The sequence below is a fragment of the Protopterus annectens genome, chromosome 6.part0, assembly GCF_019279795.1.
Source record: "Protopterus annectens isolate FY-2018-M chromosome 6.part0, PAN1.0, whole genome shotgun sequence".
Taxonomy (NCBI): Eukaryota; Metazoa; Chordata; order Ceratodontiformes; family Protopteridae; genus Protopterus; species Protopterus annectens.
Window position 1 is genome coordinate 825,421,940 of NC_056737.1, and position 16,063 is coordinate 825,438,002.

Here is a 16,063-nt window from a genome sequence, read left to right on the forward strand (position 1 = left end):
TGCTACAGTCATACACCATCACTTACTAAAGTCATTACTTTAAGAAGCATTTGAGAACTTTACGATGCAACTGGGTAACTCACAAGCACTGTAATACTCATGTAATGTCATCTTTTGCAAGTAAACACCTGTCATCAGTGTAAGAAACATGCCAAGCAACTGCAGAATGCAAACAAATCAAACATATGCTGCTCAAAACTCAATAACTTTCTAAGTAATTGGACTTTGCAAATAACTGCATACAGCACACTGAAATGTCCCCAAAATGGCGTTACCATACTAGGCAACTCTTTACAGCACAGGAAACACTCTGTAATGGTAGTAGTTTGCGAATACACACCCAGCACAAGAAACTTTTTCAAAATAGCTATACTTTTACTGTATTGCATGAAATAGTTGTACTTTGCACACAATAAACTCTTCGAAATACATAAACAGTAATAAGCACACAATGTAAGCACTTTTACACAGTCTGAGATACTATGAATAAAAAGAAGTTACGTTCTTACCATAAAGTTCCATCTGTATTGTCAATCTTCATTTATTCTTGACTGATGGGTTTGGTTCCGATCCCTCTGAACTGACTCGGCAGTTACACAAAGCTTGCACCAGCCAAAAACTCTTGCACGAAGGCTCTACCCATTCCCATTACTTCCCATTACCTTCAATCGAGTTTGCCTATCAGTTAAGAAAATATGGAAGCCCTGTCTGAGGAACAACCCTATGAAACCACAGGACTAGTTCCAAACCTCCAGGAGTCTCTAGGATGTGGCAAGAGGGTGGGATCTCAAGAATGAATGAAGACCGACAACACAGATGGAACGTTATGGTAAGAACATAACTTCTTTATCTGATGTTGTCAATCTTCATTCATTCTTGACTGATGGGACAGAGTCCTCAGCTACTTTAGATCCTGGGCAGCCCTAAGGAAGAATATTCCTAAGCACCATGGTCCTGAGACCCACATATGGCACCATAGAAACAATCGAAGCCAGTCTAAGGATCTCAGAACCAACGGTCAAGCCTCTGTCCCGTGGGTGCAATGGTTCCGAAGGAGCCGAAGACCACATAGTAAATTCCGGCGCCAAGGTGAGATCCACCGTAGACACTGAGGCAGTTGGCACCAGGGAGTGTCGAAGCAATGGGCTCTAAGACCTGGGAGGAGGTTGAAGGAGGACTATATGCAGGAGTCCTGGAAGAGTAACCCTTGGATCTGGGAGGGAGGAAGGGAGGTTTGTGAGGGTACAGGAAGGCCTCTGGCTGCCAAAAGCTGGTCCACTGATCTGATTACATCCAATTCTGAGAGAGTCCTGGAGGAACAGACTGACATTCCTGAAGAGGACTCTGGTCTGTCCACTAAGGGAACTCAGCTGCTGACTCAAAAAGGGGTCTATTGAAGGAGAGTATCTAGTCTGGGGAATATTTAAAACATCGACCTTCAGCACCACGATCTGTTTTACAGAAGAAGACAGAACTGAATAGGTAGATGTAACTATTGCCGGTGCTGGAGAGGTTGTCGGCACTAAAGTCGTGGTTGGTGCTGAAGTGGTTTGAATTGGTTCAGTACTTGATGGTACTGATGCTGATTTTGTTGCATTTGGTGCTGGAGCAGAAGATAGTGACATTTTAGATATTTTTGTCTTCGTTTCCGAAGAGACTGTTGGAACCTGGGATTTTTGAGATGGTGTGTCATGTACCTTCGGGGAAGACGGTAGCGAATGGCTTGTTTTTTGCCTCAGACTTAGGAGATTTTGAAGTCTCCGCCTCAGATAGCGCTTCACCAAAAGAACACTTTAACAAGCCTTTATTAATTATTTTCGTCTCTCTGCAAGAGCTCTGGTGCTAAAGCCCTTGCAGATATTACAAGGAATTTCCAAATGAGGGACACCTAGACAGTAGACGCAAGAAAGATGCCCATCAGACTTTGGCATCTTTCTGCCGCAGTCCTTACACTGTTTAAACCCGGTGGTCCCTTTTTGTTTCTCTGACATGTTAGTGACAAACAACACACACACACACAAACACACACACACACACACACACACACACACACAGACACACACACACACACACACACACACACACACACACACACACACACACACACACACACACACACACACACACACACACACACACTTGCATATAGAAAAGGGAAGAAAGGTTATTGAAGGAGATCAATTAAATATATATATATATATATGTATATATATATATATACTTTTGGGACATACCAACTATGGTATTTGAAGAATACCCAAACAGGTAAGGAAAAGGAAAGAGAACCACAAGAAAAAATACCAACGATGGTATTAAGGACTACCAACAGTAAGAAGGAAGAAGAGGCCTGTTACCAACAATGGTAAAAGAGAATTACCGTAAGGTAAAAAAAGGGGTAGAAAGCTCCAAAAGGGTCACTCACTTGAAAAAGTATCAAATGACACTAACTAGTAAGGAATTAAAGAGTCTTAAAACTATTATAATCAAAACAAGAAGAAATGAGAGCATCAACTGACGTGTCCAATTTGCTATGTGGCAAACAAGATTTGAGGTAATGGGAAGACAGGCAGTATGGGTAGAGCCTTAGCTCCAGTGTTTTTGGGTCACACGAGCTTTGTATAATGGCAGAATCGGTTCCAAAGGATCGGAACCGAACCCATCAGTTAAGAATGAATGAAGATTGACAAAATCAGATCTTTAGTTATGTCCTTGATACAATACGAAGTCGCAGTTATGCCCAAATACAGCACTTTGCCAAAACACATACAGTTGCCTTGTTTTATTTTTTTTGCTTAATATGCTCTTTTCTTTTCCTATTTTAATTGTGTTGCTCGTTTAAGCCCTTTTTTATGTCCAATACACTTTTCTTGTGCTCGTTTTATTCTAAACATGCCCAACTTTGCCTTAAACACACTCATTTTGCTTTAAATATGCTGATTTTGTGCCTTAAACATACTGATTTTGCTTTGCAGTTAATCGCTTCATCAAATATTTTTATCGTAAACATTATCTTAGTTAAACTTTTCATAGCTGCCGCTTGCCTCATAATGTGGTTTGTGCCCTTGTAATGTCCCTTTATTGTCTTTTACATTGAGTATATAATTCGTGTTATTTCTCATTACCTTTGATTCTTTCTGGTTATGTTTGTGCTCTTTTCTCTCGGTTTTACCTTCACTGTCGTCTTTGCATCTCATGGCTCCGAATATTCTTCTCTCTTCGATCCCGGTTCTGACACCATGTCGCTTTTGTGTTAGGACACGAATAAACGAGTCTTCATGGGTTCTGTTCAAGCAGCTTTATTTCATACAAACACATGACTACTGATGATTACTGACTGTAACTTAAGTAATGTACATACAATGATTATGATCATGCATGCTCACTCCCTGGCTGCTCCTTCAAAATGGCACTAGGAATTGCATATGTGCGGGTTATTTTCGTGGACGTACAGCCTCGCATGCTTCTTAAAGACATAAACGCACACTTTATGCTATGATCTACAGTTTAGTTTTACGTTAAAACTCTCCTGTAAAAAATAAAGCATGAAACACCTTGTAGGCCAACAATATTTTACTTTGAATGTTGTGGTAAAGAAAGCAGTAAAAGTTTAATATTTTACATCTTTCTTTTATAGGACAAATCTCACACTACAAAATGTTTTATGAAACATCTTTGTACACCTTCCAAAAATTGAAAAATGCCTCAATGTATGTACAGTTGTGTAAAATCTTACCAATAATAGTAGATGTGCTTCTGTTTACTGTTGAAGTATTCTTTACATAAGGGATCTCCTGCCAAAGTTAGCCCAACATCTGGTCAGTATAGCAAAGCCTTTGGAATTTAAAGACATCATACATCACAAGTATGCTCCCCTTCCAAGGTGTAAGGCATAAAGGTGAAGCACAGATGTACATACCTCTGAAATGAAAAGCCCCAAGAGGAACAAATTGTCCCTGCAGACTGGAACGTGTGCATCAAAAAGGAGAAAAACAGAAAATAATCTCTAACCAGGAAGGCAAAAGAAATGGGGCAGAGCAGAAGTGGGAGAAGGGAGGGAGCAAATACTGCAACAGTAAAGAAAAGGACATCTACTGTTATGGTAAGATTTTACACAAGTGTACTACATACTTCCATATCACTACTGCAGTATTCTTTACATAAGGAAGAATACAAAAGCTCAAGAGGAAACTTGGGAGGAGGGAGGTACAGAAGAGTCCGCTAGAAACGCATCCAGAATAGCTCTGGCAAAGCAAGCTCTTGATCTGGAAATATCCAGCATGCGATGTTTATTGAATGTATGGACAGAAGTCCAAGTAGCAGCCTCAAGGATGGAACTGGTATCCAGTCCTTTGAAAAAGGCACCAGAGGAAGCAACAGCTCTGGTAGAATGAGCCTTTAAGGAGGTGGAAGGACATTTACCATGAATAGAATAAGAAAGAAATGCCCTTAGAGATCCAGGAGGATATGGTTTGTTTAGAAACTGCTATACTCAGAGACCTGGGATGAAAAGAAAAAAAAAATCTGCTCAGATTTGCAAATGGCCTTAGACAGCTCAGATATTATTTGGATACGGCTATGTAAATTCAAGGTGTAAAGAAACGTCTCACTAGCAAACTGAAGAGAAGGAAGAGGAGGAGGGCAAATTAACAGAATCAGTAAGAGACAACTCACTGACCACCTTGGGCATAAAAGAAGGATTAGTACAAAGAGACACCCTGTCCCCATGGAAAAAAATAAGAAAGGAAGAACAGCCATAAGAGCTTGGAGTTCAGATACTCTCTTGGCCGAAGTAAGGGCTAGTCTTCCAAGTACAATGTTGCAAGGAAACTGAAGATGTAGACTCAAAAGTGGCCCGAATTAATTTTTCAAGAACAAAACTGAGGTCCTGGGAATGTGGAATAGGCTTCCTGAGAAGCCAGATATGAAGGATGCCTTTAAGAAATTGCCTGATTTCAAACCTAGATGCTAGAGAAGCCAAGGGAAGACAAGCAGAAATACTGGATAGGTGAGCTTTAACTGAAGAATATGCCAACCCAACATGGAGCAATTCACACAAATAAGAGAACCAGAGGGATCGCTACTAAAAAGGGATCCTGGTTATGAGAGCGATACCCGACAGAAAATCTCTTCCATTTGGACAAATATGATTTCCTGGCAGTAGGTTTCCTGGCCTCCTGCAGAACCCTAAGCATGCCCTCAGAAAAGAGATGTCTAAAAGGGATCAACACCCTATCATCCACAGCATCATAAGACAAGAGACCCCTTGTCTTCTGTGAGAAGGTACAACCAGTAAGGTAACTTGTGAAGATTGCCCCTGGCTAAGTGAAGAAGGGGGACCCAATACTGTCTGGGCCAAAAGAGCGTCATCAACAAGATTTTGGGGGAGTCTTGCTTGATCTTGAGCAGGACCCTCGGAATCAGGGAAAATGAAATAAGGTGTAGAGAAACATCTCCTTCCAGTCTTTAAGGGGAATCTGCCTCCCACACTGACATTTTCCCTTTCTGAATGACATGTAACACACACACACCAAAATAAAAATAGAAGATAAGAAACCCCAACAGGGCATTTATCTGTAACATGGCTTGGTAACCAGCATAGAAGATGGAGCATTCAGACAGACATTCAATGATGGTGCTCGGACTGCAGCAAAATAGTTCTGAGGTATATATGTCCATAAGTCACCTTTATGCCCCAAGCCTTGCATGGGGAACATACATGTGATGCACATCATTTATAAATTCCAAAGACTTTGGTATACTGGCTGGACACTGGGCTACCCTTGGCAAGAGATTCCTTATGGACAGAATACTGCAACAGTGATAAGGAAGGACATCTGTTATACTCAAACTTTGTCATCTGTATGCACTATAAGCCAGACACATACTATTCCTAGTACTAAAATTGTTAAACATTGCTTCAAGAGTAAGAAGGGAGCTGGAAGTCAGAAGACCCTGCTTCATACCCAGGTTGGGAGCCTGGAAAACACCCTCTCACTCCCCTCACTCACCACTGAAGCAAAGAATACATACAGGCTACAGCCATTGCTAGCCAAAAATGAGATCAGTGGGCTTATTTAAAAATGAACTTGAATTATGGAAGAACAGGCTATGACCACCTCCTCCCTTGCTGGTGCTCTAAAACTATGCAAATATCAATTTACGAAAGTACTTCTCAATCATCTTTGTTTTAACTGATTCTGCACCTGCAGTTTAAATAGAAACATGTCTATGAAGTTTCATATGTTTGTATGTGTTCTCAATGTACTACTTTACCAACTGATTTTTCCCTGTACATTCTTTGGTAGTGAACATTACTTCTCTTTAGCTAGCGGAATGGCACTTTCCATCTAAAACGTCCTTGTCATGTCATATGCATCAACAGTTTAAAGCCAAGATTATATTGTACAACTCTACCAATTCTATGGTTTTACACCTACTTCTGCTGTTTCTTATGTACATAAAATCTAGAAAGCTTCATGTGTTTGCATAGCTGCTGTTCAAGTTCATCTAACAATATGTAACTGTGCTTTACTGTTTACGCAACTCTGAATTTTTTTCTCCTTCAGGCCTCCATTAAAATTAGGTTGCACCCAGTTAGAACTAGTTAGAATTTCCTGGCTAACTGCCTTAAGTATAATACATGAATTGCCTTAAATAAATATAATAGAAGAATATGCCTGGAGCTGTCTAAAAGACTGTCACACTGGTCCCCACCAGAGAAGTACGTCAGTCACCACCTTGCTGACTGCAACTTAGGCTACACACATACAGTGGATATAAAAAGTGTACACACCCTTGTTAAAATGCCAGGATTCTGTGATATAAAAAAAAAGAGCACAATGAATCATTTAAAAACTTTTCCCACATTCAATGTGACGTATAATCTGTACTATTCAATTGAAAAACAAACAAATCTGTTAGGGGAAAAATATAAAAAATAAAAAAACATAGAATAAGCTGGATGCACACCCTTAAACTAATACTTTGTTGAAATACCTTTTGATTTAATTACAGCATTCAGACTTCTTGGGTAGGAGTCTATCAGCATGGCACATCTTGACTTGGCAATATTTGCCCACTTTTCCTAGCAAAAGTGATCCAAATCTGTCAGATTGAAAGAGCATCTCTTGTGCATAGCCCTTTTCAGGTCACCCCACAGATTATCTATTGGATTTAAGTCTGGGCTCTGGCTGGGCCATTCCAAAACTTTCATTTTCTTCTGGTGAAGCCATTCTTTTGTTGATTTTGATGTATGCTTCGGGTCATTGTCGTGTTGAAAGGTGAAATTCTTCTTCATCTTCAGCTTTCTAGCAGACGCCTGAAGGTTTTGTGCCAAAAGCGACTGGTATTTGCAACTGTTCATAATTCCCTCCACCCTGATTAAAGCCCCAGTTCCAACTGAAGAAAAACAACCCCAAAGCATGATACTGCCACCACCATGCTTCACTGTGGGGATGGTGTTCTTTTGGTGATGTGAAGTGTTGTTTTTCTGCCAAATGTACCTTTTGGAATTGTGGCCAAAAAGTTCAACCTTGGTCTCATCAGTCCATAACACATTTTCCCACATGCTTTTGGGAGACTATGTATGCATAGTTTCATAGTTTAGTACTAGGCTATCTGCCCTAGGGCATTTATAAGCCTAGCCATAGTGTATGTGGCTTTCGCCACCCCATGTAATGGTACAAAAATATAGATTTAGTTTACTGTGCCTCTGTCTAGTAGTGACACAGAGATGACCCCCGGGGTAAACCTACGATCTCCCATCCACTCATCAAGATTTCTCTTGAAGAGAGTCAGTGAGGGGCTCTGCCTAACATGAACTGGGATCCTGTTTAATGTACTGTCCCTCCTTCAAAACATTGGTGTTTTGCAAATTTTAGCCGGGCCTGATTGCTTTTCTGTGCAAGAAAAAGGCTTCCGTCTTGCAATCCTACCCCATAGGCCAGACATATGGAGAATACAGGACATTGTTCTCACATGTACTACACAACCAGTAATTGCCAGAAGTTTCTTCAGCTCCTTCAGTGTTGCTGTAGGTCTCTTGGCAGCCTCCATGACCAGTTTTTGTCTAGTCTTTTCATCAATTTTGGAGGGACGTCCAGTTCTTTGCAATGTCACTGTTGTCCCATATTTTCTCCACTTTTTGATGACTGTCTTCAATGTGTTCCATGGTATATCTAATGCTGTGGAAATTTTTTTGTACCCTTCTCCTGACTGATACCTTTCAACAATGAGATCCCTTTGATGTTTTGTAAGCTGTCTGCTAACCATGGCTTGTGCTGCAGCAGGCAACTGAGTAAATGTCAGGAAAATCCTACTTGGACAGCTGAACTTTATTTTGGGGTTAATCAGAGTCACTTTAATTGATGGCAGGTGTGTATCCAAGAAGACAATGCTGTAATGAAAGCAAAAGATGCTTCAACAAAGTATTAGTTTAAGGGTGTGCACACGTATGCAACCAGCTTATTGTATGGTTTTTTTTTGTTATATTTTTTCCCCTAACTGATTTATTTTTCAATTGAATTGCACAGGTTATACGTCACAATAAAGGTGGGAAAAGTTTTGAAATGACTTATTGTGGTCTCGTTTTTTTATATCACAAAAACCTGGTATTTTAACAGGAGTGTTCACAAAAACCTGGTATTTTAACAGGGGTGTGTACACTTTTTATATCCACTGTATATTTACAGCACCAATGAGAGACTAGATTAAATTACTGACATTTCTTCCAGTTTTTAATGTACTGTCCCTCCTTCAAAACAAGGCAACATTGGTGCAGGTCTTGGTTTTATGTTTACAGCCACACCAATACTTAGTGCATTCTGTAATCAAGCAGTTGTAAAGCTTCACTAATTACAACACAAACTATAACCTGAAATGTAGGAGTAATAAAAAGAACAAGTGGACTTTGAGGAGGTGTGTGTGTGTGTGTGTGTGTGTGTGTGTGTGTGTGTGTGTGTGTTTACTTAGTGAAATTGCTGCATGCATCAGAGACTGCAAAAAGAACTTCCCAGAAACACAATCATCCAAGATTTATATCAAAAGGAGTATGACAGAGCTGATACATCCAACATAAACTAATCAAGGAGGGCACTCATTCTCACTTTTATCTGCAGGCTTATTTCTCAAATAAGCTTACATGGAGAAATAAAACTGGCAAAGTTTAAGGGAAGGACAAGTACAAAACACTATTTTTCAAGTGTCAAGTAAAAGCTCACCAAGGTTACCACATTGCACATATTTTATCTAAATAATGTTGTCCTTTAATAAGAATGAAGATAAAAGACTAAGGTTTGAGAAATTACATGCAGAACTGAACCTGGAGTGAGAAATAAATATGCAAATATTAAGCCAAACTACAGTGTGCCAAATTACCACTCATAAAACCTCTGTAACCCAGTCTTCTCTCTTTAACAGGGGACTTGGTTCCCCTGCATTCCCTTAACCCATACTTCAATGACTATCAAGGGATAACTGATCTACAGAATGCCCTAATGTAGACCTCTTCATGCTGAAGAGTGTATCAAAGTGGTGGGTTCTGTTGAAATTTCATGGAATAAGGCCTGCTTGAAAGCCATGATAAGAGTTCAGTCTAGATGAGTTGATGGTTGCGAAGTCTGAAAATTATACACATAGATAAAGGGGAAGATGGTATTACTCGTGGCTTACTCTGCTGAATCCTGACTTGTAAGTTAAGCAGTACCTGGGAATGAGAAGGATGTGATGCTTCCTATCAATCCCCCACCGAATAAACTCCATCCTTCTGCAGAAATGCTGCTTCCAGCCGAGGTCCAGAATCTATCTACATAATACAAATATGGGGACATTTACCTTTTTTTATGTAGTGGCAACAGAACTACGTAGTTGCGATGATGAGGTATCACCAGTTTATACAGATTACTGAACACACAATAATAGGATTTTTTTGGGCTCCCACACCTTTCCTTGTTCGGTGAGTCCTACCAAACCGGATTCAAGCTCTACTGAACTAAATCTGCCCAATAATTGTGGTAGGTGAGGAGAACATGGTACCCTGAGACAGCATCATAATGCTGCCAAGGAGTAGAAACCTAAATTCCCAACCATACATGTACCCATTCGCATCTCAGAGAAGAATGTGCAATGGGTGTGAAGAAATACCTTCCATCTCTATGGAGACTCAGCTGCTGCCCTGCCTCCCCAAAGATAATGCTCCCTTGTACATCCCCAGCCTCCACTGAAGATCAGCCATGAGGTGCATCCTGACAGCATGTCCTCCCCCTTCAGTATGGGCATGCTCATCATCGCCCATTAGGCCTTTCTGAACACCAGAGCCATTAATCAAACTCAGGTTGCCTAGGTCACAGTCAAGAGTTTTATCCCTCTAACCAAAGCAATGGCACAAATTCAAGAAAACAGGACTTACTGAAAAATCAGTAAATGTGTAAACTCTAGTTAAGATTTGTATATATTCATGTATGTTGGTGTTTGCCTAAAAACGGTCATCAAAAATAATCTTACCTCTGTGACATTAATACATAGGTAAAGGCTTGATGGCAGTACTGAAGATTCCAAAATGCCTCCTGAAATTCCAACTGGATCAATGGTCTGCTTTGAAAAGTCAACCACAACCCTGGAACAAAAAAAGAATCATCACAAAAGGGTACATATACAAGATCTTAAAGTTCAGATTAGTTAGGTGCAGAACTTCCCACAGCATTGGATCGGTTACCATGGTTCATGTCCCATATCCGTTTTCATTGTCAGCTTTTAATGCCATCTCTACAGCAGTATTTCCCATGGGACTGCCATAATCACCATTATGTCCCTGCCCCTCTCATGGTAATATATTAACTGGTTATCGCATTTGTACATGCCATAAATGTTACTCACACTCAACCTTTTCCACAAAGACATTTACAGTAAAATTAAAATCAATGGCAACTCTCCATTAGCCAAAGTTTTGAGAAGTATGCCTGTGTTCATGGTGTAGAAGGACAGAGTTCAATTAGCAACTCTGTTGCTTGTCAGCAAAGTCAAGGGAGGATGGTTGTGCTCATCCAGGAGTGAGGGAGTATTCCCTGAGGTACACATGCATTGACATAATTTAATGGTCTTCCTGCCCTCCACCAGGGAAATCGTGCCTTCTAAGGTTGAGTGGGGCACCCTGCTTATGTCAACCCCTTCTGGAAGTGAGGTGTCGTGCAGCAATGACATTCTGCTGCACATATCTCTCATGGGATATCAGGAGGCAGGGCTTAAGGAACAAAAACCCTAGCCATCCATAACAGCTGCCTTAATGATGGCTCCTCACGGTCGACCTTCACCCTGGTGAAAGGAATGAATGGGCCAACCTGGTTAGGAGGGGGCTAATGATCAGCAGGCGAGAGGGAGTGAAGTGTGCCCCCCAAACATTATTAAAAAAAAAAGTGTCTTGAGAAGTTTCCAGTTAAAATATGTAACATGCATTTGAGAATCAGGACATTTTCTGTAAACAAAAAGTTATAAATGTATCAAAGTTAGGTCTTTATGATCCACACACCTGTTCACTTCAATCTTAAGACTGATGCAGCAGAGGCAGCAGTTTCTCTGCACCTTTAGGACTCTCCCAGGGTCTAAATTTCCTCCACTAGAAATAAATGCACCATGCTTCCCCAACTCCTAGGACTGAGTTTGCCCCTAAAATGCTTATGACTGTTTAGCTAGCAGATACGGAGAGATGGCCAAAAGACCTATCAGTGAATGCAAGGGGGAAGGTCAGAAGGATTGTTGAAGTGAGCGTATACGGATTATGAAAACTCATTGTCATGGTACGTACATAACTTTCTCTTCCATGGTCCAGTCCACCCACTTCAACCTCAGGACACAGTCCCAGTTTCAAATTCCTAAATATCCCAAGAAAATAATTAGTATGATGGCCCAGAAGCTACACTTTCCTCTTAATACTATATCATCTACCGAGACGTTCTTTAAGGAGTTCTGCATTAGTGATAAGAAAATAATATATAATCTGAAATCCACCTGACAGTATGACCTGTGAGACCTTTCATCTCCAATTTGAAACAAATAAAATTAACAGCCTGTCATCATATTTAATCCTCTTTAGTCCTAGCCTGAAAAAAAATCACAATGATCATCAAGAAAATAAAGTTTACTCTCCCCTGATGGAATATGGGAGAAAGGACAGAAGAATAATAACGGTTTTATTGAGAGTCTGGGTTTGTCATTGGGACACACACCCTGGATTTTATGGAAGATGTAGGGAGGTTTAGAAGATAATTCCTGAATCTCCAAAATTCTACTTGCCAAAAATATTATTCTGAAAAATTAAGTCTTCTAAGACAACTTAATATCACCTGTTTCTGCTGGTTCAAATACAAGCATTACAACTTGTTCTAACATGAAGTTTCTTGAGGGGGGGTGGTCTAATCAGGATAGTCCTTTCCATAAACAGGCCTTATATTCTTTGAAAGAAGATAAGGAAGAAGAACTTGCACCTCGATGAAGTTACAGATGATTATATAAACCTTAACTGTGGAACAGCTACAACCTGTATAACAAAAAAAAAGCAAAAATCTGTAGAACTGCTGACATCAAGGCCAAAAAGGGATCTAAGTCTTGCTCTATTGCCCACAAAGAAAATGTTATCCCTTTCCCCTGTAACTCTTACTAGCGGAGGGTTTCTGAGATGCAAATAAGGATATGGGCCACTGTTGAAGGGGGTGAGATGTTCTTGGCCACCAACGGTATTGGTGAAATCATGAGGTTAGTTTGAAGGACATCTCATCCCTTCAACAAGGGTCAGGACGGAGTGAGATGTCCTTAGCCACCAAGGGTATTGCTGAAATTATGAGGTTAGTTTGAGGATTGCAAGAAGTCAAGAAAGATGATCTTTGTAAGACCTGAATGGGGTTCTCTTAACAACTGAGACCACAGTAGGGGGACTCAAACTTGTCTAGGTCAAAACAGGACTATGAGCATGACTGTTGGTCTTGTGCTTTTGTTTTCAGTAGAAATGCTATTAGTGGAAACAGAAGGAATGCAGACTTGGCAGCCAGTGTTGGACCACAATGTCCATGGCTATAGGGAAATTTAGGGAAAAGGTAGGGCAGTGTTGTCACCTTACAGGAACAGGGTCTCTGGCTTGGTTCTAGTTTGGGATGCCTTCTGTGAAAAGTCTGCATGTCCTCCCTAAGTTCACTTGGGTTTTCTCAGAGTGTTCAGATTTCCTTCCACATTCCAAAGATGTACACTAGGTGAATCAGGAACTCTAATCTGTCTGTAGATTCAAACGCATGCATCTGTGATACTGAACAAAGACCAAGCAACATACTTCTGTTTCCCTCTGCCATGTCAGCTCCATGGCTAGGTTGTGGAATTTATCAGTGTAACTCAGAGTCGGCTTCTACTTGTGTGTGAGAAAGAGAGGGAGAGAGGTTACATCTAGCTGCAGTTGGAGATGTAAAAAGATCACAGCAAGGCCCTCATAAATGACAGAAACAAAAGTTTGCCTTTGGCTGAGTGCGGCACCAGTGGCCATCAAAGAGACAGTCCTGCCCTAAGAAACTGCACTGCAATCATAAAGCAATGGCTTACATTTTCCATTCCCAAACTGCCTCCTATGCAATATGCTGACAAACAATACTTTCACATTGCATACTGTCAGATGGACAACAACTGCACCTTAAGACAGACACTCCTGTAAGGCCTACAACATTGGGAAAGCTCTCACGGTCATGACCATACACCTTGGACCATGTTCCTCAATTAATACGCCCCCAACCCTAGGCAAAAACATCTGTGGGTAGCCATTACATTGTTGGGAAAGTAGCACAAAGGGGTAACTTTCAAAAAATTCTGCTGAAACTACCACTGAATATGCTGCTGGCAAACAGCTGACACCTGGATCAGAAGACACATCAGGTCCAAGTGAGTTCTGACTGCAGTGGATAGTCAGCATGCATGAAGTACTCATTAAGCATTTGACAAAGGGATTAGCAAACTGTCCCTGTGATTACATCTTGTACCTTTAAGCAGAGAGCAGAGCTGTGGGTTTGGGAGAAGCCAACAGCTTGAAAAGAGTGAATGCTTGTCAATCTGTGTACTGGCAGACTATCCATATAGGTCTGCATGTCTAGGTGATAACCTAAAAAGGTCTGTGCTTACAACAGTGCCTACTGAGATTTTGTGGTGTTCAGAGATCTCTTAAGTTACAAATAATCAAAATATGTTTATCTGTTCAGTGACTCCCTTTTTGAGGCTGCAAGGAGCCATTCATCTAAGCAAATGAAAATTCAATAAACAGGACTAGTCTTGTGATGCGAGTGGATTGCCTAGATTACAAATGCTTAAGAGTGATGTTTTTCAACTAGTTAGAAAGTCACATTTGATATTTTTTCTGAAAATGCATTTAGAAATAATGGATCAGATTCTACACTGGAAATAAAGTACTGATGAAAGTTTTTATTCATGTACCTCTGATACTGAGTAAGATGGTGAATATAATGCTTATCGTTTGTTAGATACAAATAATATAGCATGTAAAAGCGGTGTTATACTTCTGTTTACTCATGAGGGAAGTACAACAGTTTTCTGCTGTGGTGAATTTTGCTACTGAATCAGCTTTTGCAGAGTTTGTTAAAAATAAAAATAAGATTCAATATAATCTAAGGAAGAGTGGAAAGCTTTACAATATTTCAGTAAACAGCAGGAATTAATGCTTAAGCCTTCAGATAAAGGTAATAAGATTGTGATGATGCATTATACACAATACTTGAAAATGTGTTATGAACATCTGCATGATGAAAGTTAGTTAATAAATATAAAACAGCTGTGGCAAAATTTCAAGAGTTACTTAAAGGCTACAGGTTGGGTTATTTATCTAAAAATGATGCTGAAAAAAGTTTAGAAGTGAAGGTTGTGTATTAGCTACTTTTTATTGTTTACAAAAGATTCGTATAACCCTCCTGGATGTCCCATTGTTTCTGCGCAGTATAGGTTTGTTATTTCATAAATATTTGCTACCCTTAGTTGTGAAGTTACCCACCTAACTAAAGGACACATTTGATTTTTTTGAAAAAAAAATCCTGATTTACAATGGAATAATGATATGTACTGGACTACAGTGGATGTAAAAAGCCTATATGCTAGTTGTTGTATCTTTCGGCTTTTCCCAGTTAGGGGTCGCCACAGCGGAACTCCTGTCCGCTAATGATTGGCAGTAGATTTTTACGTACCGAGTTGCCAGCCCTGACACACAACCTTCAACGAAAGTATGCCCATTCACACATATCTCCACAAAGACGACGCTTTAGCTGAGAATCGAAAAGGACAACGTCTTACTGTGAGGCGACAACGCTACCGCAGCACCACCACAATTTTGGGAATGAGGCTTTAAAACACTTTTTGGTGGATAGTCCAGTAGCTTATTATATAATAGAATTAGTCCATTTTTGTTTAATACATAATTATTTTAAGTTTAATAGAGTAATTTATCATCAGTTACAGGGAATGGCCATGGGGGCAGCTTTAGTCCCCATGTATGCAAATCTGTTTATCGGTTTATTTGAAGCAGAAAGTTTGCATAGGATTTTATGCAAAAATATGTATTAAAATATTACAGATATATTGATTATTTAATTTTTGTATGTAGGGGAGATTATGAATTAGTTTCAAATTGTATACAGGGTCTACAGGATAATAGATCTGTAGATCCTGTATAAAATTTGAAACTAATTCCATGGTTGAGTGACGTCTAAAGACATGCAGGTAGGTGCATCCGTGAATGGGTGTGCCTTGTTTGAAGGTTGGGTGTCGGGCTGGCAACTTGGCACCGTAAAAATCCGCTGCCAATCATTAGTGGACCGGAGTTCCGCTGTGGCGGCCCCTAACTGGGAAAAGTCGAAAGAATAATAATATACAGGATAATAGATTTTGTCTTAAATTTGATAAATTTCGGTATGGGAAGGCTATTGTTTTTGGATGTCCAATTAGAGGGTTTATCTAATGGTAAGGTTAAAACTAAAGTCCACAAAAAGTCTGAGGACAGTAGTCATTTTTTTTAGATGAACATAGCTGCCTTCTC

The 16,063-nt window shown here is 40.1% G+C and overlaps 1 protein-coding gene across 1 annotated transcript in view; it reads right to left on the minus strand.

The window, feature by feature from the left end:
- Window positions 1-16,063, minus strand: part of TDRD9 (tudor domain containing 9) — a 2,841,455-nt gene that overhangs the window by 1,571,594 nt on the left and 1,253,798 nt on the right. Inside the window, exon 25 of the mRNA XM_044074496.1 lies at window positions 10,501-10,612. Within this exon, the coding sequence (XP_043930431.1) occupies window positions 10,501-10,612 (112 nt within the window). The remainder of the gene's footprint in view (window positions 1-10,500; window positions 10,613-16,063) is intronic.